At 39.2% G+C, this 24,613-nt stretch overlaps 1 protein-coding gene across 2 annotated transcripts in view; it reads right to left on the bottom strand.

The window, feature by feature from the left end:
• LOC149323860 (transmembrane protein 161B) overlaps positions 1-24,613 on the bottom strand; it is a 46,361-nt gene that overhangs the window by 2,852 nt on the left and 18,896 nt on the right. For both annotated transcript variants that reach the window (XM_089493544.1, XM_089493549.1), the window contains exons 3-10: positions 24,059-24,142; positions 20,350-20,447; positions 17,884-18,040; positions 12,607-12,758; positions 11,668-11,728; positions 8,623-8,763; positions 6,285-6,398; positions 3,380-3,554 (exon numbers count right to left, since the gene is read on the bottom strand). In XM_089493544.1, the coding sequence (XP_089349670.1) occupies positions 3,380-3,554; positions 6,285-6,398; positions 8,623-8,763; positions 11,668-11,728; positions 12,607-12,758; positions 17,884-18,040; positions 20,350-20,447; positions 24,059-24,142 (982 nt within the window). The remainder of the gene's footprint in view (positions 1-3,379; positions 3,555-6,284; positions 6,399-8,622; positions 8,764-11,667; positions 11,729-12,606; positions 12,759-17,883; positions 18,041-20,349; positions 20,448-24,058; positions 24,143-24,613) is intronic.

Genomic DNA, 24,613 nt, shown 5'->3' with positions numbered 1-24,613 from the left:
AAAAAGTACCTGCAAAAAGCGGGGGGGATGTTTACCCCGTGGCAGTGGCGTAATGAGTGTGCCACTGCTGATGGCACTTACGTAACAATGGTGGCGCTCATGAATACATGGCACCGCCATTGTTACGCCCTCCTCACATGCGAGGGTTGTGGGGCGTGTGGGTGCTCCGCCCCCAGGCAACCCTAGCATGTGATGAGGGCGTCACAAAGGCCAAGGTTGTCAAGTTGTGTCCGACCATAAGAGGAGGTGCTCATCTCCGTTACTAAGCCGAACAGCCAACGTTGTCAGAGTCTACTCTGCGGTCCTGTGGCCAGTATGATTGCACAGAACGCTGTTTACCTTCCCAGAGGAGTGGTACCTATTTATCTGCTTGCTTTTGCATGCTTTCAAACTGCTAGGTTGGCAGAAGATGGGATTAGTGATGGCAGCTCACCCCATCATGTGGCACCCGGGCCTCAAACTGCCAACACATTATTGTTGTTGATTTTAACTGCCCTTGAGCTGACCTTGATTCATGGCAACCCTGTGGATAAGACATCTCCAAGACTTCCTGTCCTCCACTGCTCTGTTCAGGTCCTGCAGGCTCAAGCACATGGCCTCTCTGATTGACTCTATCCATCTGGCATTTGGCCTCCCTCACTTTCTACTGCCCTATACCTTTTCTAGCATTATTGTCTTTTCTAAAGATTCATGACTTCTAACAATGTGACCAAGTACGACAGCCTCGAATTAGTCATCCTGGCTTCCAGGGAGAGTTCAGGCTTGATCTGTTCTAGAATACATTTGTTTGTTTTCTTAGCTATCCATGGTATCATCAGCACTCTGCTCCAACACAACATCTCAAATAAGTGGATTTTCTTTCTATCAGCTATCTTCACTGTCCAGCTCTCACATTCACACATGGTGATGGGGGATACAATGGCTTGGACAATTCTCACTTTAGTGTTTGCACATAAGGATCTTGTCCAGTTCTTTCATAGCTGCCCTTTCCCATCCTAGCTTTCTACTAATTTTTTGACTGCAGTCTCCATTCAAATTAATGTTTGCTTCAAGGTCTGGGGACTGTTTGACTATTTCAATTATCTTGTTATCTAGGATGAATTCTTGCAGATCTTACACGGTCATTATTTTTGCTTCCTTAACGTTCCACATTAAGCCTACCTTGGCACTTTCCTGTCTCTCTTCAGTATTTGTTCCAGGTCTTTATTGCTTTCTGCTAGTAGCACTGTGTTGTCTGCATATCTTAGGCTGTTAATGTTCCTTCCTCTGATCTTCATTCCTCCTGCCTCTGAGTCTAAGTTTGCTCGGAGTACAATGTTTCCTGCATAGAGGTTGAACAAATAGGGCGACAGCATGCAGCCTTGCCTGACACCTTTTCTGATTGTGAAACATTGTATTTCTCCATACTCAGTTCTGATAGCAGCCTCTTCCCCTGAGTACTGATTATGCACCAGGACAATCTTCTTTTGGAATTCCCTGGTGTGTTCCATTATCCACTGGATGTTTGCAATGTGATCCCTAATGCCTCTTCCTATTCTGAAACCAGCTTGCACCTCTGGAATTTCTCACTCCATATGTGGTAGGAATCTTTGCTGCAGAATTTTGAGCATGACTTTGCCTGCATTGGAAATTAGTGCAATGTTCCTGTAGGAACTGCAATCTTTTATGTGTCCTTTTTGTGTGTGTAAAAGAATGTATATTGTTTCCAATATGAGTACCATAGCTTTGTTTTTCATATTTTGGCAGGTTTTAGTTAGAAATTAACTTGATTCTGCCTCTGTGGATTGTAGCAGTTCTATTGGTATGTCATTTTTTTACTGGTGATTAGTTGTTCTCAATTGTTTTGAGTGCAGCTTTCCAAACTTTGGAGTTCATCTTTGTACAGTGGACCCTTGTTATACGCTGGGGTTTGGTTCCAAGATCCCCCGTGTATAACAAAATCCGTGTATGCTCAAGTCTCATTAAATATAATGACATGGCAAAATGGTGTCCCTTATAAAAAATGGAAAATCAAGGTAAATTTATACTTTTTTGGAACATTTTTAAACCGTGTATGCTTGAATCCGTGTATAAGAAGGGCCGACTGTATATTTCATCTTCCTATGTGTCATTTATCCTTTTGTATTTTTATACAGAACTTCTGTGTTTTGTTTCCCTCTTATTTCATCTTGGCAGTTTATTATGTTCCCCTTCTGATCATAAAGCAACCCCACCCTTGGTTTAAATTTCTCTTTGAATTCCAGAATCTTGTTGAATAGGTCTCATGTTCTGCCTTCTTTGTTGTCATCTTCTATTTCTCTGTATTGTTCGTTGTAAAAATTCTCTTTGTCTTGTTCACTAATCATTAAACAGTAGTATTCATGGTTCTGATTTTGTTCCTGTCTCCCTTTGCTTTTGCTTCTTATTTTTCTTTAACTGCTTGAAGTGTTTCATCTGTCATCCATTGTTTCTTCTTCTTTTTGGTCACACATATCGTCTTTTTTCATTCCTCTTTATGTCCCTGACTTCTGTCCATAGTTCTCCTGGTTCCTGGTGAACTAAATGTAATAGTGCACATCTGTTTTTCACACTTTCTTTAAATTCTGTTGGAGTGTTTTCCAGATCATATTTTGACATGGTTATTGATTTGAGATCTTCTTCAGTGTATTTTTGACATTAATCAAACATTATTATTCTTATTTTAGATATTAATCATGCAGTACTCAATCCTAGATTGGCAAAAAACACTCAAGGACAGATTAAGCCAAAATGAGTGGATGGAACTGAAGCTGTAGGAGATAAACAACTGCTGTGAACTTCTGCAAAAGAGGTATATTTTATTTTCCATATAATTTTTTGCTTCCCTAGAGCACCTCCTAAACATTTGTCATTCAATGTTCAGTACAATCCAATACCTGAGCAAGGCTGTAAGGGTGTCTTAAAGGTCTTTCATTCATAGGATCACCATAGGTCCAAGTCGACATAATGACAGTTAAGAAACAACAGTCCTAGCTCTCCACTTTAGAAATCCCTCTCTTTGCTAGAATGACAAGGGAAGCCATGTATAATCTTACTTAGAGTCATTTAGCTATTGTATTGTTCTGAAATGTTAACATTTTGCACACACATAACCTTGCAGAACAGGTAAATTTAGAAGGGAAACTATTCAGAAAAGAACCAGAATAATATAACACAGAGCTAGTGAAAAGTGAATAAATTATTAAATGGTGCTATTGCCACAACTTCTTAGAATTAAAATGATTGAAGAAACAGCACCATGGTTTCTGGGTTCTCTTCAAATTCTGCTTCAGATAACAAAATCCAAAAAAGTTTCCCTCATGCTCAAGTAACAAAACATCACCAGATATTTCCCTCTATGTATTTTATTTGTTAGGCTTACCATTTTCTGCAGTTCAACTGTACTTATTCTCCCAACTTCCTTTTTCATTTGATCCACACATTTCTGTGCTAAATTCAGATAGGCTTGGAGATGACTGCGCATCATGGCTAACCTCAAAGCACACAGGAGAATTATTATCCACAGTCTAACAGTATCAAATGTAGCTTCTGACATTCTGTAGATTTTTAAAAAGGAACACAAATTTCCAGCGGTTATTCAAAACTGTACAAACCTAATGTTCTCAATGTGGTACAAACTTCTTAAATGCTAAAAGGAGGTTGTTGGGTTTTTTTTAAAAAAAAAAAAAAACCTTTCAAAATTTTGTCACACAGTAATAGAGGACCTTTAAAAATAGTCTGTCCACTGTTCAAACACTATGGGCATATATGAAGGCGCTGGTGGTTGTATATTTCAGGTGTGACAGTATAACAATCCCCATTTTCTATCATCTTGGACATCCAATAAACTGGGTATGATACATTTTGTTGTTGTGTGCCTTCAAGTCATTTCTGACTTTTCGTGACTCTAAGTTGAACCTATCATGGGGTTTACTTGTTAAGTTTTTTTCAAAGGGTGTTGCCACTGCCATCCTCTGAGGCTGAGATAGTACATCTTGCACAAGGACATCCAGTGTGTTTATACGGCTGAGCCAGGATTGAAACTCTGGTCTACAGTCACAGTCCAAAGCTCAAACCAATACACCATACTCAAGAAAATAAATGGATCATGAGCCATTTCTGCCTCATTTCTCTCAAACTGAAGTACAAAATATGGTCACTGTATTTTAACATGCAGTGGGATGCAAACAAAGAGGATTAATACCGATTTTTTTTTAAAAAAAATATGTAGCATACTGGACAGAGTATTTCATCTTTTTACTGGTTCGAGCTTTGTATTACAATTTCATTCTCTCTTATACTTCAGTTCTATTAAATGTCATGCAATTACAAGACATCTTCCAAACTGTTATTTTAGCTCATACTATAATTATTCCACCCAGTCTCAGCACTCTACACATTGTTTTAAAAAGCTTGCCTGACAATATTAGAAGATAGTGTTATTTATGCCAGCTCAAAAGTAAGTTTATAATTTGTGATTAAGCACTCTTCCTGTCCCCTCTGACAGTTGTGAAATGAAGTATGAACTTTTTTACTGTGACAATACAATTTGGCTTGAAGGATCTAGAAAGACATGCACCACATTATATGTATTCTTGTCAACTTGCCTTTACCATGGAAGTCAGGGTAATTAGATTTTAAGAAGGAAAGCTATTTTCACACCCACATTGTAATCATTAACATTTAGAGCAAGGGTGGGAAAAGTGCTGCCCATGGACCTGAAAATTGTGGCTCCATAAAAACACCAAGATCCTCCCCACCCCCCAAAAAGCAGAACCCTCCTGCATGTGAAAACATGCAAAAAACAAAACAAAACAAAACAAAACACTCCAATCAACCTAGATAATCTTTCCTGAACTCCCCCACCAAAAACTTCCATTTTTGTTGCAGTCACCATAACAATGGCTACAGGAAATGATGCAATGTCACTACTAGTTGTCATTTTGAAAGGGACTGCCAAGGCATTTGGGCTAACTTTGCATGTGTGAGATGCTGCCCATAGGTGGATGGGAGAATTGGTCTCTGAGACCCATGCAGTTGCCCACCCAATTTAAAGGCTCCTCTTTAGTACAAAGACCAAGGTATCATTTTGCCTCCTAAACCATTGCAAAGATATGAATGACTCTGCACTAGTTTCCCAAGATTAGTTCTGTTAGTTTCTTTGCCTTCAGCAAAACACACAACACAGTCCTTGACACCAACATGCCCCAGTAGTAGATAACAATACAGCTATGCATTTCCAACTTTTGGTATGTATCACATCATCGCAGGATGGGTGAGTAATCTCTCAGTGTTACTGTCACTATGGAGATTACTGCACGACACTCTGCATTCTGGGATTTGCAGTTTAGGAAGGGGCATTTAGAATTCTCAGCCAGAGAGCTCTTAGGCCTCACTGAACTACAAACCCCAGAATGCAACAGGAGGCAGCCAGAGCAGTGAGAGTGGAGTAGCAGCACTGTAAGAGTGTAATGCAGTAATCTCTCTTATCTTTAAACTAGGTCGAACATTCAACCTCAATGTTCCTTGATCTTAAAATGTGTGAGGGCAACTCATATTATGTATGAGGGACCTGTTCCTTCTCCATGTGTTCCCAATATTTCAGTCTCAGTCAAGCTGCCACTGTTACAAGAATAACACCAGAGATCAGGTGACAGGCCATGCTTTGCCACTCAGTGCCTTCATTCTCTGACTTGAAGAAATGAGTGTGTGAATCTCTGAAAGCAGAGATGTGGCAAGATCCACATTTTCAAAAGCATCTTCTTTTCCCCAAAGTATTCTACTCTCCTCTAAAATTAATCTCCATATGATAACATCTCAGGATTGTGGGGAATTATATTATAGAGACAATTGTGCTGACGGACAGACATGTGTGAAAGAACAAAAGTACATGTGCACGAGTGTGAGAAATTATATGATGGCAGAAAATGATTAGATAAATAAATGGAGTGTAGGAATGCACAACACTGTGAGAAATATGAATGGATGAAGAATGAAGAAGGGATAAATGAAGAAGAGGAAGGGAAAGTACTTCTGTGTTAGAGAGACAGGATGAATGGATAAAGGGGGATATAAGAGAGAAGAGATGGCCTGTCTCACAGTGCCAGTATGTGACCCTCAACCATATTTCCTTCAAAGAAATGTCCTCCCTGTCTGACAAACTGAGGACGAAAGCTCTGGTATGGCCAAATTGTCTTCTTTCCCATTAATATAGCTATAACCGTATTTCTTTTCTGACACACACAAATGGTAACATTATATAATGAAGGTTTTCAAAAGCAGCTTACAAAGGCACACTCTCTTTTCCCAATGGTGGATTCATTATGTAGTCCTTGGTAATGGGTTTTACCCACAATAACACCATAAATAAGGGTGCCAGGAAGTTTATGTGCAGCAGGGTTCTGAAAGTTGAAGAAACAAACAAAATCAATACATCAATAAATTACAATTTTAACAGAAAATGTGTTATTGGGTTTTCAAACTGCCATGTGTTGAAAGTAAGGAAAATAAATACCAACTAATTTATTATCCTTATGCTCCATTAAGAAATATACACTCAGTGGTTCCAAACAATTCCAGAAGATCCTGGAGCTGATTGGAATCTGTTAAGTGGTTCTTCAGGGCAAAGCTCAGTTATAGTTGAGTAGCTCTTGTAAAGTTCAACCTGCTTGCCATTCCCAATTTTCTCCTGCAATGTGCAATGGTTGGGAAATTTGGGGTTTATTTTAGGATTTACCATTCATTTGCACCCAGCAACAATGAGGCCCTAATAGGTGTGAAGACTGAACACGAGCTGGCTGTTTGTCTAAAAATAACCCCCAGAATATTCTGCAACTATACAGAGAATCTACAGTAGGAATGTAGAGTTATAGAGTTTCTGAATAGATATTTTAGTCCATTCCAATTTAGTTGCCAACATACAAGTTATACCTATAGCAATGAGCAGGCTGATGAAAGGCCAGCAGCCTGATCCAAAACACTGGGCACAAACAGACAGGCCAAAATAAAGCTGCTTTGGATCACTTTGGAGGTAAGCTGTTTAAATGACACACACATCTTAAGAGGCCAGAAGCTGTGCCAAACCTGCCCTCCAATCCTTAGGACTGGAGTGTGGCTTTGGTGCGGCTTCTGGCCTCTTAGGGCACATGTATCATTTAAAGAGCATACCTCCAAAGTGACCCGAAGCAGCTTTATTTTGGCCTGTCTGCTTGAGCCCACTGTTAACTAAAATGACTTAAATTCAAACATCCAACAGTAACAGATCTGTTCATTGGTCAACAGAAAAAAACAACTTAGATTAGTCATTTGGACGACAAAAAACAAACAAAAAAACCCTACATAGTGTAAGTCTAGTCATTAGTCCCAGCAGTATAATCCACTGAATAAATGGGAACTTGATAAGTTAACAAACATGTCAGTTCCACTGATTCAATAGATCTACTCCTGTTGTGACTAACACAGTTGTGACTAACTCTTGGATTTAGGCCCATCTCTGTAAATTCAAAAAATGTAAATGTAGGTGAGAATGTAACTTTCCCTTCTAATTTCTATATGTGAATGTGATCCATGCAGAGGTTTTAGCCTAAATGGCAATGCCAGATGCCATCTCTGAACCATGTCCTCTCTGGAGTTTATCAAACGGGAGGAATTTCTCTTAAATTCTAATGAAAAGAAAGTGAGGCCAGAACACATTTAAAGTCGCTAGTTTCGTGCAATTACGCGAATAGGCATTGCATTCAAACTGACTCCCCATTGCCCGAAAATAGCATGCCATTGCCCGAATTTGCATGTGGCAGTCTATCACATAATAACGTGAAACCCCATGATTGCGTTAGGACTGACTTCCCATTGCCCGAATTTGTGTGTAGTGGGTTATCATGCAATAACATTAAACCCCATGATTGCGTTCAGATTGCCATCGGATTATACTTCCAATTCCCCTTGTCTGATAAACTCCTCTGTCAGCACATCCAATAATTAAACTAAGGATTTTTCAGTGTGAATAAACAAGGCTGTCCTGCCAGTGCAACCCATCTCTGGGCTAGTCACAAGCCTTGATCTTTGCAAATCCTTTTGGATGGTTTTCTGGCAATCTTTCCCATCCTTTGTTCAGTCTTCAACCCTTTTGTTCAGAATTCAGCAATAAAGTCGCATACTAGTTTAGACAGGCAAGAGTTTGTTATTTCTGTCCAGTATGCTAGAAACATATTCCTGTAATCTCAGCTTCCCACCCCAATTTGTAGTTTGCAACACTGTCTTAAAATTGCACAGGTCACTGGGCTTCTACTATGGCGGATCTTTTAATGTTAAATGTGTTCCATCCAGAGACTGATCTTTAAATATCTGAAAACATTCTTATTTCTCTGCACATCTTTTTAATGTAAAGTGCAACTTTATTGCAACTCCTTTTAGATCCTCTCCCCTGTTATTCTCCCTCCCTATGTTCTTCTTTTAAAATACTTAATAGATTTTAGACTGCAGCTCAATTGCTGTTGGAACATACTGACTTTTTCATAAAGTGCCCTGAAAATATCAACTGGCAGTTTGGTAGGGAAAGTAGAATAGTGCTGTATAAAAGAATCAGTAATAGCAGAGCAGAGCTCTTTTCTATATAATCTTGCTTACTGGGTGATTTTTTCCGTTGTTAAACTCAAAGCATCCAGATGCATCTGAGCCAGTCTCAATCCAGGGAATGTCAGAAAAGCACCAATAAATGAACAAAGAGTAGCCAGGAAGAGTTTGAATGTTAGTTTAGAAACAGGACCCCTGGGGAAAAAAACAAACAAGAAAGATAGTTGTGGTTGTGGTTGTTTCCCCCCCTGACATTTTAAGGAAGTGTGACAGGATGTATCAGCACATTGGAAAGAAACACTTGCACATGTACAAAAATGTCTTTATGGAGAAAAAATTAAGGGGTGTGTGTGTGGTTTGGGTCAGTTAAAATCTCAAGTCAGTGGTCTCTGACACTTGTTTTGCTTTATACACTGACCCTGATTAACAGTATCATTTTAGGAGAGCCACACATTACCCCCAGTGGTTACAAAGATTAACAGTTAACAGGTTTCTTGATAACACACACCTGGAATAGGGCACACTGACAACTGTGCAAGAACCTTCAGTGCTAATATGAACCAATTCTGCATATTTGCTTATACCCAGCTATGTCAATTTGTAGCTTCCCCACAATCCACAAATTTGTTCTTCTGAACTGGGGTCTTTTCAGAAGGAAGGACGGAAAGAAAGTGTCATCATGTGAGGGGAAGTTTCCTTGCAGAAGACTGGATATAATCCTATATGGTAAGAGCTGCTGCTATCAGATGTGATGTTGCCATCGCAGAGGACATTTCACCACTACCATAATCCAACTAAACAAATAACCCTCTTCATCCAGTCTCTAGAAGAATCCTTTACAATAGGGATGGGGAAAGTGTAGTTCATATATCACATTTATTTATGTGGCTTCCAGGGCTGTTTTTGTGGCATGAGCAGGGGTATGAGCACAATTTCACCACGCTTTTGCCTCGCCATTATATTTTAGGTGCATGGCATGTTTATCCTAACAGGATATGAACCATAAACTGATTTGCCGTTCACTTCCTGTTGCAAAGAAAACCCTCCTGGGATGTGTCCCCCCCCAAATAATATATATATATAAGGAAATTGCCCTCCGCGCCCCCTAGTTTATAAGCCATGCTCATGAATTTGGGAACAAAAACATTTGACTTTTGTTGTTGTTAGGTGGAGAGGCTTCTAAGCCACCAAATGCACTGAGAGGCCACTGCAGCCTTCTAACAGCTGACAGTTGCCCACCCCACTTTTCAACAGAAGTGGGGGATCTGTTGCCCTCCTGATGCTACTGGACTAAAACTCCCATATTCCATAACCACTGTGAATTTTGTCTTTGGGTAATGAGAGTTGGAATCCAACATTTTCCACTGACCCACAGTTTCTGCTGGGATATAGAGTCACAAGGAAAAGGTACAATGTGGGTTTTAATAGTAACCAGGCATTAAAGGGTTACTGTGAGCCATAATGATTAGGCATTTAAATAGGAAGTGACATTGAAAGGATATTCAACAGGTGCTGTGAAGTACTGTAGACTGCCATCAGTCTGAAAAGTCCCTCAGGAGGGTGGCTGGATCCTTTGTGAGAACAGAGGGAGAGACAAGGCCTAGTAGGCTTCACAGAGACTTTGCTAGAGTAGTGATGAGAATTTCCCCTCAGAGAGGATTGCTACTAGTGTGGATGGTGTCGATGTATATATTGTTGTACACAGTGGAGCTTCTTCTAAGAATAAAAGCCTCATCTGAGAGACGTTTACAGTCTCTCTTTGCTCACTGAGAAAGGGAGAGGTGTTTCTCCAGCTCACAAGCTGCTGACTACAGTCACGAAGGTGCAAATCTGGTGCCAAACGTTGACGTGTTGCCTCATGCGCTGCACAACATCAAAAGCATTTTAACAATCTATATGCATAAATTATTATGGCTATGGCACCAGAGGATTCACCTGCTGACTGCCACAATTACATTTCTAGTCAACATAACTGATGAACATTATTCAAGGACTGGTCCAAATGTGAAGACAACGAGACTCAGTAAAAAGGACAGCATTCCTGTACCTCCAGTAGTAGCACAGAGAAAAAAAATTCAGCATGTGCAGCTGGTCATGCTGTTGATTTAAGAACTCAACTATGAAGAAGTAAAGGAGCCCAACAATTCACCTATGAAAAAGAACAAGGTCTAGGCTTTATTTGCATTTGGTTGTAGTTTCTTTACATCGGTGGGGAGGGGGGCAACTGTAAATGGCCAATACACTGCCCTCTCCTGGTACTTTTGTTCCCTAGTACTCCCTGGAGTACACAGGGGCAATTTTGCTCCCCCAGGATGTTTTGCCCTTCAATAAACCCCCTCCCCAGCTTCTCCAAGACAACCCAGTGGCACCGAAAACATTGTCACATTGCCTCCTACACCCGCAGGTACATTTGGGGGCATAACAAAATTTAAAGGCATATTTTTTTTTTAAAAAAATGGGGGCCTTGGGGGCCATATGTAGCCCATGGGCTGCCTTTTGCTTTACACAAAGTCTGATGTTGCAATCTAGTTCCTAATTATGAATACTCACATAAAAACATTAATTTGACTCCTTAATAGCCTGCTAATTCAAAAATAAAAATAAGAAAATGCTATCTCACATACCAATGTCTGCTCAGCAATCTGAGATCTCATTCACTGCAACAGGATTCATAATGGACATATACTGTGGGATCTTTTACTTTGTCAAGACAGCCACCCCACTCAGATGAGAAGCTATTTCAAACACTTTCAGAATCAATTCAAGATGAACTAGGAAATACTATCGTGAACAGAATGCAAGACTCTGTTGTGCTTGTAGACCTTACCACACATTCCCCATTTATTTATTTAATCACCTATACACCCCCTTTTAAAATTAAAAATGGTCTCAGAGTTGCTTACGGAACACATAATACAACTCTCTGTTGTCAAGCTTATGATCTAAATATGATACAACACATAAGAAGAATAAAATGTGAAGGAAGAATGGGAAATTAAAGTCTCTCCAGTCCTTAAAATAATACAAGCAACACTAAAAGAAAGCACGGGTAACATTTTAACACTAAAATACGATTACACTCTTGTGTTTTATACTTACTGGGATTCTAAGCCTTGTTTTTCAAAAAACTGTACAGCACTTTCTGAAAAATTTGAGAAGCCTGTAGAGGGGGGAAATTGCACAAAATTAAGGTAGAATACCAACGCTAACAGTGAAACCCAGACTTAGTTATTGCACCACCACCCCACACACAATGGCCTGTGATGTGAGCAGCTATACTTTCCCCCGAATTCTGTAGTGACAAAGAAGAAAGGAAGTCAAAGTTGTCTTCATCAGCAAGAGGAGAAAGTTTTTTTCCCCAAGCAATCTATTTCTCCTTTACCTGGCCTTGGGATGGAGGCATAGAGACAAGCAATCTGGAATGCTGTCTTGGAATGTCACGTCCTATGGCATGTGTAATTGTCCAAGACAGCCTTCATAGAGCACTTTTGCCCTGAGCACATCACTTGTTCTCATGGAAGGCAGGTTACTGGAAGGGGGAAGACCTCTCCTCCTGAAAATGGCAACTTCACTTCCAGCTTCCTTCCTTCCTTCACTGTTCCTGTACCCATACGCTTTTTCCTCCTGATATCACCATACCATTTTTCACACTGACATATTTCCCAAAAGAATCTGAGCCCAGATATTTAAAAAATTGTTGTCAAGTGTCTGGCCAGCTTTTTCTCTATTTATTGATCATTTTACATCTATTCAGTTATGAACAGTCTGCACCTTTGAGAGCATCCCTTTGTTATCTCTGCATTCCATAAACTATCTGTGTTGACTCATTAAGAGTGCAAGCCATGGGTTCTTCGGAACCGATCTTGTGGTTCTGAAAAACAACCTAAGACCATAAATGATTTGCAGAAAAGATATCGCTTGTCAAGTACAATGATGAGGAAAGACATAAGAAATAAGAACAAGTTGAAAAGCTAGAAGTAGACAAATACAGCAATCCCTCCTAGAGTATCTTCCATGTGCGATGTTTTAAACTGTTACCTGATTCAAGTCCAAATTCTAAATAGTTTTCTGTTACTATCAGAATTGTCATGGCTTTAACAAAGAAAAAGAAGCCAAAGGTTACACAGACCGATCTTTCACCACCTTCTTCGACTTTGAAGTAGTGTGTAGTTAATGAGAATAATATTTTGCTACATAAGAAGTCAAGGGAAAAAAACAGTTTTGCACAACTCTAGATAGGATATTAATTTTCCTGAAGCTCTAAATCCAATTATCAAAATACTATATATATGTTAGTCTATAGGATAAATTGCATTCCAGGGAGTCAGGGGTCTCGTGAATTGCAATAAATAAATAAATGTTTAAATACACCAACACTTATTAGAGGCAATATTAAACTAATATCCAAAGAACCAGACAACTAGCAGTGTATGCCCAAAGGGAACAGGGCTGTTATTTCATGGAGAGAAAAAAACCCTTATATGCCAACTAGGGCCACTGCTGTTTAAAAAAAGACAATTTGAAAAAACAGTGTGGGGTATGGAAAAGGAGGAGTTCAAAGAGGGTAGGAGTAAAAAAATCATACACGGGGCACTTAGAATAGCTTTCCAGATTCCAACAGCTATGTGGAAATAAATTTCATTTGAAGAGGCCTACCGCCATGGACTTGTTCAGAAATCAAGGGTAAGATGAATTGATTATAACCACATTTGATTTCTCTTTCATTCAATTATAGTTAAGCCTTTTACAGCCAATACCAAAAATTCAGTAGCAAGTAAGCAAACTTTGTACAGTTAGATATTTAATTAATTTCACTCATTAAAGGACACTGAAAATTAAGATCTATTAGCTAATTATGGATTCCAGTTTTTATCAGAAACTACACAACTCAACAGCTTCACTTGCAGGGGCTGAATACACAAAAAAGTGGTGCTAAACCATGATCATAGTCTTTTTTCTTCTTCTCTTATTAATCACACTAATATCATTTCCCAAAGACTAATATACTTTAAATTATAAAATAAAGGGTTCTTTGTGTTTTTTTAAACCAACAGAGAACTTCAGAATACTGGCTGCTAATCAATTAATACAGATATACAGCTATGAAATTAGAGATTTCTTTTAATAAAAAGTCACTGGTCAGTGAGTTCCAGCAAGTACATAGATGGACTCCACCAGAATCCACAACAATTATGGATTGAGGATTTCTTAGTCCCTGAATAGAGTACCATTAAAAATATTTCCCTGAAACACATGAGGCAAAAAGTGTGGCTCCTGGCTGCTTCAGAGGCATGATGCGCAGATGACATATGCCCCGATTGGCCGGAAGCTGCTCCACGGCCACCTAAGGAGGCCAGAAGCCAGCCAGAAAAGGAGCTGTGAAAAGCTGCTCCTTGTCTGTGGCCCATTGCGGGCCACAGCAGCAGCCAGCTTCAGGACTGCGGCATCTGGCCCCAGGACATTTGGGGGGCGACTGGGGCTGGAGCACCAGTCTGCCTCACCCAAAACTTCCATCTTATATTAGGCTATTTTTTAAAAAATTGTCTTGTAGTCTGAAGAGGTTATCACAAATTAACAATGATGAACCATAGCTTGCTTTCTTTTGTAGGGTCTCTTGAGGCAGCTATCTGAAGCACTGGTCATTGAGGCATGGGTTGTTTTAACTACATTTTATAAGCTGTACAAACAATAAAAAGGCTTTTTTTTCCTCACAGGTAACAACATCTTATGTTAGCTTACAAAATGAATTTCAACTCTCATAATCTCTTACAACTGGATGTGAAAGGTGCGACTAATGGGACATGAAGCTGAAAAAAAGAAGTCTAAAATACCCAGAAGCGCATACTTGACTCCTTAATACTGTTACATACAATAGCTCAGTCGTATTGGACTTAATTGCCAAGATCCATCACAGTAGTTTGGTATCCACAAGTACAGAACAGAGAATTTTTTCTTCTCTGTGTCTGCTGCTTTCCATGGTACCAAAAGCTTCTTCCAGGGGGCTTTTCAGCATGGAGTGTATGCAGAGCTTCAGGAGGGAAAAGCAGGAGGATCTAGTAGAAGAGAGGTGAACAAAGTGCGGCCCATAGACTTCATAGACTTGGCACCTCAAAGCATGGCCCTGGGAGCCCACCTAAAGCCCCCAGACCCCCTTTTAAAATTATTTCATGCCAATTTTGGCATGAAAATTGGTCAAAAGCAACTCCTAAGTTGGCCAAACACAACCAAAACCAGTCACAAATGTGGTGGTGTACTTCTCCCACCCCGCCAGAACCCTCCAACCCTATAAGCCCTTGAAAAATGGGGGAAACTAGTTGAAAATCAGCCAAAATGGCAACTGCAAGTGACATTACATCACATTTAACACACTGAAATGGTGTGGGCCACAAGAGGCATGAAGGTGAGGAATATCCATCTCTTGGACATAACTACACCAATGGAACCTAGTCATAAGAGTCCAACAATTATCAATATATATTTGACAAAAACATGTACTCAATGGTGCCAAAACAGCAAAAATATGTTTATATTTCTTTTAACAAGCCATTAATTTAATTAATGAAATAATTTGCTAAAGTATTTGACAGATTTCTGGGGTGTATGGGGGGAAGTATCAGATTTTCACAACCTTGCAAAAAGGACTCATTGCTAATAAATAAAGAAAGAAAGAAAGAACAAGCAATGACCTATCTAGCTCCCTTTGTTCCTATATTCTTCACTTAAAAAAGAATGTGACGATGCATACCAAAGATAGGAGTTGATTTGTTTATTTATTCACTTATTTAAAAGGTGTCTATCTTACTAGCTTCCCTAACAACATTTAACACTACCTTAACATATTTCTTTTTTTTTTAAGTTAATCATAAGGGCTAAAGTTCAATGAAGGTTTATTAACCTTTTAACAAAACAGCTTCTTCAGCAAGACTTTGACTGATTATAATCATGGCAGAATACTACTCAAAGTGTTGTGCTCTGTTTTTATCTATTGTGTTTAACAGAACTGATTTTTAATATTTTTAAACATCTGTAATAGTACATTTTAAGCTAAACTTTTATTTTAAATTTTGTAAGCAACCTTGACAGGAGACAGACGAGTTATAAATGAAATAAATAAATAAGTTTGTGTATACTGCCTGAAACAGTACAGTGTTTTATGGCCAAACAATATCTATGAAATAGTATTCCCCAAAGTTGGTGTACCCACCAAAAACATTCTACAGCAGGATTGTATAAAATGTGGGCATGAAGCTGCATGTGGCCCTAAGACCATTTTGCAGTACCAACATCTACTAGATTGCCCATTTTCTGGGAAAATGACAAATTTCAACTCTTAGAAACTTTCAGGAGCAGAATTCAACTTTTAAATAAGTCATAGCAGATCCACTGCCTGGCTAAAAATCAAAAAGGCTGGTTTTCAAAAGTAAATGTGTATATATGGCTAATTAGTTTAGTTTAGTCTAGTTTTTAATGGGTTGCCCTTATGAACCACAGATGCAAGAAAGTTGTCCAGTCCTAGAACTTGTAGATGGAGGCAATTAATATGACTGAATGAGGAAGAAAGAGATGCCACATGAAGCTGATACCAACCATCTTTTAAGCCCAATCCCTATCCCAATAGTGTTTTATCACAAATCAGTTACTTCAGCAATAAAGTGGTTACATTCTTCATATTTTGTTAACCATCTTTGGAAGGCAAAGATGGCAAAGAGAACATTTACAACTCTAGCAAAAAGAAGGTATGAACTATTAGGAAAACACACATTTATATGGAGATCAAATTTCACATGAATATACTTGACATATACTTGACTGTCATCCTATTTCATAGTTAGCAAATTTCTTGTTTTAAGTTATCAAGAGAATGAAAAGTAATAGTTTAGAACAATTTGTACAACTAGGAGATAGAAATCAGCAATTTCACTCTCCCATCCCAATTCCCCAGCCTAAATTCTGCAATTTTTTTAATTTTTTTTTTTTTTTTTGGCACAGTCTTCTCTTTGACTGCAAAGCCTACAGATAAGCAGAGGCTGGCACATGCTGAGACCTTTTTACAAAGGAAAAGAAAACTGCTATATATAGATTACTGTTGGTGGTACTCTTCTACAATAGCTATCTGCACACAAGAGCTCCTTTTAGAATATGGCATTTATAGGTATGACTTTTACAGCATGCTGTGCTATATAGGTAGCTACAGACAGAAAGCCTAATTTTATTGCAGCCCAATTATTTAGTCCATATTTATATTTATTTATTTCTTTAAAAAATTAAAAATAGAACTACTATTCTAGGGTCCTATTTGGTATCTCATAACATTCCCTATGCAAATGATTTTTAAGAGCTATAAGGTAAGATTTTGAAACCCAGCCCTCGACAAATATACAGCCCACAAACACAGACAGTTTTGGAATTTATCGTGTCACTGTTTAGTTAACTTGCTTTAACAATAAGGATATTAAAGCCCAATATCAGTATCTTTCAGTAACTCTTGGGGTAATCTTGATCCCAATGATTATAAATGTTTTTATGCAACTTGTGGTACCAACCAAATATTTTCATAAGAAATATTTATCATTCCCTCAGTAGCAATGACTATAATTACAACTAGGCAGAAGAATATATTCAAAAATGTACGTTGGTGAGCACAAGCACCAGCCAAATTAAGAATGTTGCTTCAGGAAACACTACAATAACCCTCCTTCTAAAGCTAAAATTATCTAGAAGAAATGTAATGTTGTGTGTGTGTGTGTGTGTGTGGTGTGTGTAGTGAGAGAGAATAACACTGGCCACTGACTTACCACGTGGTACTCAACAACTCTGCAAAATACAGCCAGTATACATGAGATAGCATCAACATTATTTAGACACCTGTTTCAGTACTATTCCTTCACAATTGCTTAGATCAGTAAGCAGAGGTAATTTATTGTTACTCCACAATACTGTGGACATCTTTTGGAAGTTAGCTATTTATGTATTAATATATAAATAGTAAAATAGCTGATGAATACTTTAGACTAGGGTGGGGAATCAGTGGTTTTCCAGATGTCATTGGACTCAAGCTCAAATTAGCCCCAGCCAGCTTGAACAATAGTCAGACATAATGCCATCTGCTGGTCAAGAACATCTGATGACAGATGTCATCTACAGGTGAAGAACATCTGCTGACAGACTCTCTATCACTGTTCTAGAGAAATACTACTGTATTATTTCCTATGTTGCAGTTAAAAGGAGCAAATTACTTCCTATGACTTTTACAAAGTGCTATATCATCTTTTTTGAGGAATTGAACAGAATAGCTAAGACACCTTGAAAGGATACATTGCAAAAGCTAGAACAAGCAGACACCACACTATACTGATATTCATTTCTTGTGAAGGCTTCATCCAGCTGTAGTAGGCTTCAGTTATCAAATACACCACTGTAGCTGCAACTGTGAAGTCCACCAGCCATTGATATTCAGGGAAATAATGCAAGGCTGAAATACAGAATGATTGTTCAGTAATTAAAACGTGCAAAAAAAAAAACAAACCAATTTTGAAACATCACATATACATTTGTAGCTTCTAGGCATTCCAGAAAGCTCACCATGACCATATCTGAATTGTCTACATTGTTTCTGTGTGTTTTTTTTAAAAAAAATTATACACACCCAAGATCAGACTGCTAGATAAACAGATCACAAAGTAAAGCAAACATAATGCACTGGCTACAACATAATAGTTCTAGTAAGTGGGATACTGCAATCACATTATTTTATTCAAAAGTGTTCATAGGAACATAATAATATGATTTATTGTACAAAAATCCATGTGATACAGCACTGTCCAAAGAGACTGGTAGTTGCCTGTCTGGATCTCAAAAAACTTTGATTAGTTGTTGATGCTTTTAATGCAAGATGCCAAAGACTGAATATGGATATTGTGCATGCAGAGAATGTACTGTGTATACTCGTGTATAAGTCTAGAAATTTTAGTACATACACACACATATAAAAGATACACACACACACACACACACACGAGTTGACATGTGAAAGGTAAGAGTGTAATCTGTCCTGGAAGCACCAACTCCCCTCTACTCTCTCATCCATCCAGCCTTTAGTCTGAGTATGGTGATGCCTGCTGGGATTTTGTAAGTTTTTGGCATTGTTTTCCTTTGCTTCATCTTTTAGATCCTTTGTTACATGCCTCTAAGTTTCACCCTCAACTTACACATGGGTCTTATCAAAATCTATAATTTTGTCCCCAAACCTGCCCTTGGCTTATAAATGAAGTCAACTTACAGTCGAGTATATACAATACTCTATTACAAAGCTACCACAAACAGTAATACCAGAATCATCCGTTTAAAAATTTAATGATTTGGAATATTCAGATAAATCAAACATTTAGAAGAATCTCTCAAATGCAAAGCTTTAGCTCAGAAAGTGGGATCCTCAAACTGTAGTGCTTACAAATAGAAATACCTTCACCTAACAGAAGGAACAGGTGAGGTGGGGCCAGTACTAAGGGTAAGTGCAAAATATTTATGATTCCAGTAATTATTTGTGCTAGCAACAATCTGAAGGAAGGAAGAAATTCAGCATCTGCACGGTACCTATTAAACAAAAGAAGATGTTTTGGAAATCCACTTCATGTTACCTGACTTTCTTTCTTTCTCTGGAAATGAAAATCTAGTGTGCATTCTATATACGCACAGTACATACCATATATATTCATGTACGAATAGACCTCATGTGTAAGCCAAAATAAGGTTTCAGTGCCAAAATCATTAACCCATAAATAGGTCAAGGGTAAAACAAGCATGTTACAAAGGATCTAAACGTGAAACTAAAAGGAAAACGCCACTTCCCTCCCTCCTGCTCCCTCTCTGGACTTCTTCCTAGCACCAAACACCACTTTCCTGGTGCTGGAGGAGAAGGTTTTAACATTGGGTTGAGAAGGAAAGGAATGGGAGGAAAGTGGAGTTTGGTGGGCAGAGAGATCCAGAGGAGTAGGAGGAGGATGGGGAGGGAAAGTTTTAACATCCAATTGAGAAGGAAATCGTCTCTCTCTCTCTGCCTCAGCAGTGATCTCTGAAAGAGCTACTGAGGTGGGGAGAGTGTGTTTGGGGGGCGGGTGATTCCCTTCTCAATGGGATGTTAAAACCTTCCTCCTGTCCTCCACCTCTGGATTTCTCTAATCATGGAACACCCCACATTCTCCCACTTCCCTTCCTTTCTCAACTGGATATTAAAACTTCTCCCCCCCTCCCCCTCCTTTGGTGGAGGTTGGTTTTTCAAAGATCACTTCAGAGCTCTTTCAGACATCACTGCTGAGGCAGGGAGAGTGGGGCATGGGTTGTGTGTGTTTCTTTCTAAGCAGTTTTACTTTATTGACCCATATATTAGTCAACCCAGGATTTTAAGAGTCAATTTTGGGGCAATTTTTTTTGGACTTATAGTCAAGTATGGCCCCATACAGACAGGCCAAAATAAAGCTGCTTCGGGTCACTTTGGAGATATGCTGTTTAAATTATGCATGCGTACTAAGAGTCCGGAAGCTGCACCAAAGCCATGATCCAGTCCTAAGGATCCTATATATAAGTCCTATATATAATATGCTTCATCCTAGATCTATTTTCTCTGTGTAGAAGGCATGAGGTGCTAAGACGAATAAACATCCTGGTTTCGCAGAAAATTAAATATTTTACACTAGGACTTAAAACTACTTTCTTCATCATCACACATTTAGAAGAATTCACAGTTTTAACATTACATATTTGATTGTGGTTACAGCCACTTACCTAATGCATCTATTTCTGTAATAGATTTTGTCTTCAGATGAAGATCAATGTCCTTAGGAATGGTTAACGGTTTGTTTTCAATGTGACCATTGTACTTCCTGCAGAGACACGCAGATATTAAAAACTACACTAATATTGCCTCAACTCCTATGTATCTAGTATGATCAAATCTGTCAAATTATGAATTCAAAATAGATTTAAGTTTATAACACAAAAGACAGCATAGGGCTAGAACTCTGGAGACCAGGATGTCAATCCATGCCCAACCATGGAAACCTAATGGATGACCTTGAGTGAATCATAATCTCTCAGCCCCAGAACACCCTGTGCTAGGTTTGCCTTAGGGGCGCCATAAGTCAGAAATGACTTGAAAGCACACAACAACTGTAATATGAATCGCAGAAGAACAACCTCTCCCACCCAAATTATTGCAGGAAAATACTGGGAAGGAAGCTGATTTGATACCCACATCTTCCTCTCCCAAACTAGCTATTACTGAGAGTAGTGTTAGATCTTAGCGAAGAGTGGGTGGGAGGGGGTCACTATGTGTACCCCTACTCAAAAGAATGAGCTCCAAACTGTTCCTCCAACAATTGTTTTGATGGGCAAAAGGAAACTAAGCCCTTTCTCCTCCTTTGAAACATGACAACTCTTGGTGCCCAAATTCAAGCCCAAATCCCTGTGCCAACAGTTTAACTCTGGCTCTCAGAAGTGACGTTCAAGGAAGAACTGAAGTCACAGACCACTACTTTCTAAACTAATTTTAGTCATCAGCCACAGGAACTTTCTTCCTATGAAGCAGACACAGCAAGTGGGCATGTGTTCTATGATCTCAAAACTCCAGTGACAATGATCTCTTAAGTGACATAGGAAGAGACTGAGAAGCTGTCATTGCAAGAGGCTCTGACACCTAGCATGGAGAAGGGCAAAGAATAATTTCTTTGTTTCCTATCTTCATCATCCTAACAAACAACTGACATGGGAGTGGAATTCAGAGACATAGCTGTGTTAGTCTGGAATATCTACAGTATATGCAAAGGGATCTTGTAGCACTTTTGAGAGTAACTGGGAGAAAGACTTTGGTAGCATGAGCTAAGTCTACAGAAGCTTATGCTACTAAGTCTCCGAAAGCTTATGCTACATCTTTCGCTAGGTTATTCTCACAGGTGCTACAAGATCATTTTGCAATCCACATCGGAAAGAGGGGAAAGGAATCAAGTTCCAAAGTTCCAAAGAAGGAGTGTTTACCACCCTCCGAGGCAGCCTATTCCACTGTCAAGTAGATTACAGTAAAGAGATACTTCCTAAGGCTTAGGTAGGAACTCCTTTCATGTAATTTGAATCTACTGACTCATGTTCTAGTCTCTGAAACAGCAGAAAATAAGCTTGTGCTTTTTTTCTTTTCTTGCTACTGTGTCTAATTGACTGCATTGCTATTATTGCTGCTTGTTTTAATTGCTTTTGATATAAAATAAATACAGGAAGATCCCACTTATATGACAGGTTAGGGGACCGGAGGATTGTCAGAAAGCAGAGCCCAGGTTCTTTTAAAAACTTACAAATGCATTTTGGGCACTGGGGAAAAATAACACACTATATATCACTTTTGAATGTGTGTAAAAGCTAAATAACACATTATACATACACACATAAACAGACACACGCACACAAAATAAAAGGAACAAATGCTTACCTTTAATGTCCTGATCTCACTATGTTATTGTATATGTATGTATATTACATTATACTGCATACTGTATTATAAGCACAAATGCTATACAGTAATACTGTAGAAAACACACTGCTCACAATCTCAGAAGCACCACAGACTTACACAGATCACAGGAGCAAAGATTATGTGCAGTCAGAGATAAGGGTGGAAAGGTGCCAAGCAGTGCTCACTCAGTCAAAAGCAAGCCTCCATAGTTTGCTTAGTACTCCCCCCCCCCCCTCCAGCTCTCTTTGCAAGAAGTATGCACCATGCAAGCAGTCTGATTTGGCCTCTGTAGGAAGGACTGATGATGTTCTGCTGTTTCCACAATTTCAAATTACACAGATATTTCAAAGATGGTTCCATTAATTCTAGGAGGGACTTTCCACAGGCAAGTCTTGGGCCCCATGGGTGCATGTGTGTGGGCAGTCCCAAACAAGCTTCATACACAGGAAGAACTGACAAAAGAGCAAATTCTTCATCGAATTAATGAAACTTGTCTATAATTTGTAAAAAAAAAAAAAGGAATGTGTCATCAGACAGCAAGTAGTCAAAAGTCAGAGGAAGCCTGTATATAAAATCCTAACATGAACAAAAGGAGCAAGAAGAGGCCAATTTGACATTTGTTATGTTTCTTTTCTTCCTATCCCACTATGCCAACAGGAACAGAGGAGAGATACTTTAGAACAATATTCTCCCACTGCTTTTTTCTTTAATAATAATGATAGATTTATTTCTAGCCCACCCAATCACGAAGAATCCGGGCGGGTTACAACAATAAAATACAACAAATTACAACAGAGTTAAAAAATCAAACCCTAGACCTACCCCCCCCCCCCATTCCCAGTACTAAAACAGAATTAAACAGTAATAATATTAAAACATTAAAAACATTGAACAAACAAAAAACAGGCAGAAACATTGGCGGGGGAAAATAGACAGATGAAGGGACAAATATCTCTATATCTGGGGAGGGTAATTAAGTTGGAAAGGCCTGCCGGAAGAGATCTGTCTTGAGTGCTTTCTTAAAAGCTACCAGAGTGGAAATGTGACGGATCTCCTCCGGCAGGTCGTTCCATAGTTTTGGAGCAGCAGTAGAGAATGCCCTCTGGGAAACTGATGTTAATCTAGATTTTTTTGGCTGTAGTAGATTTCTTCCAGAGGACCTTAGTGTGCGGGACCGACAATAGGGAAGAAGGCGTTCCCTCAAGTGCTCTGGGCCCAAGCCATGTAGGGCTTTAAAGGTAATCACCAACACCTTGTACTTTGCCCGGAAACTAATAGGCAGCCAGTGCAGGGACTTCAAGACCGGTGTTATGTGGTCATTCCTAGAAGTTCCCGTGATCAATCTGGCTGCCATATTTTGTACCAGCTGAAGTTTCCGAACTTGGCACAAGGGTAGCCCCAAGTAGAGCGCATTACAGAAGTCCAATCGAGAGGTTACCAGTGCATGTACTACTGTTTCCAGGTCCCTCGGCTCCAGGAAGGGGCGCAGTTGGCGTATCAGACGAAGGTGATAGCAGGCGCTCTTGACTGTCGCATCCACCTGAGCTTTGTGTGCCTTCAAGTAGTTTCCAACTTATGGCAAGCCTAAGACAAACTTATCATGGAGTTATCTTGTCAAGATTTGTTCAGAGGGGGGTTGTCCTTGACTTCCTTCAGTCTGAGAGAGTGTGATTTGCCCAAGATCACCCAGTGGGTTTTCATGGCTGAGTATGAATTCAAACCCTGATCTCCAGAGTCATAGTTCAATGCTGAAACCACTACATCACACCGGCTCGCTTTCACTCACTCCCCATTAATTCTTAGACGTTCCATTGGATTTGTATTAATGCATCAGAGAGCCAAGGTGCACAGAGAAAGAGGAAACACAAGGTTTCCTATAGGTAAAAATGAAATTCTCATGCATGTTCAAAGACATTATGGAATAGAAGATAGTCAAGCCACCCTACAATGAAGAAAAAAGTTGAAAATAAGTTACTTGTCCAATTTTCTTACCTATCTTTCTTGCTTTTCCCTTTTTGCTGTTTTCCTGCAAGAATTCGTAGCTCTTCTTCGGTGGGGTGGAGGTACCATCGCAAACTAAAAAATGTTGAGAATTTCAGGAGAAATACAAATAATGCTGATTAGACTGAACATCACAATATTCCCTTTTTTAATTCTAGAAATGTTGATTTCAAGCACTGTATCACAGGACAACATTTCCCTACATACTGCCTTGTAGTATGTAGGCGTAATCATAACGAACAGTTTATATAATGGGATTGTTGTTGCTGTGTGCCTTAAAATCATTTTTGACTTATGGTGACCCTAAAGTGACCCTATCATGGGGTTTTCTTGGCAAGATTTGTTCAGTGGTGATTTGCCTTTGCTTTCCTCTGACACTATGGCTGCATCAGCACTGCAGAAATAATTCAGTTTGACACCACTTGAACTACTATGGCTCAGTACTATGGAATTCTGGGAATTGTAGTTCCTTCTCTGTCAGAGAGCTCTGATGCCACAACAGTTCCCAGAATTCTATAGCACTGAGCCATGACAATTAAAGATATC

The sequence above is a fragment of the Sceloporus occidentalis genome, unplaced genomic scaffold, assembly GCF_023333645.1.
Source record: "Sceloporus occidentalis isolate IW3139 unplaced genomic scaffold, rSceOcc1.0.p SCAF_1, whole genome shotgun sequence".
Classification (NCBI taxonomy): Eukaryota; Metazoa; Chordata; class Lepidosauria; order Squamata; family Phrynosomatidae; genus Sceloporus; species Sceloporus occidentalis.
The sequence above is the reverse complement of the archived record's forward strand: the minus strand, read 5'-3'. Positions and strand labels throughout refer to the sequence as shown.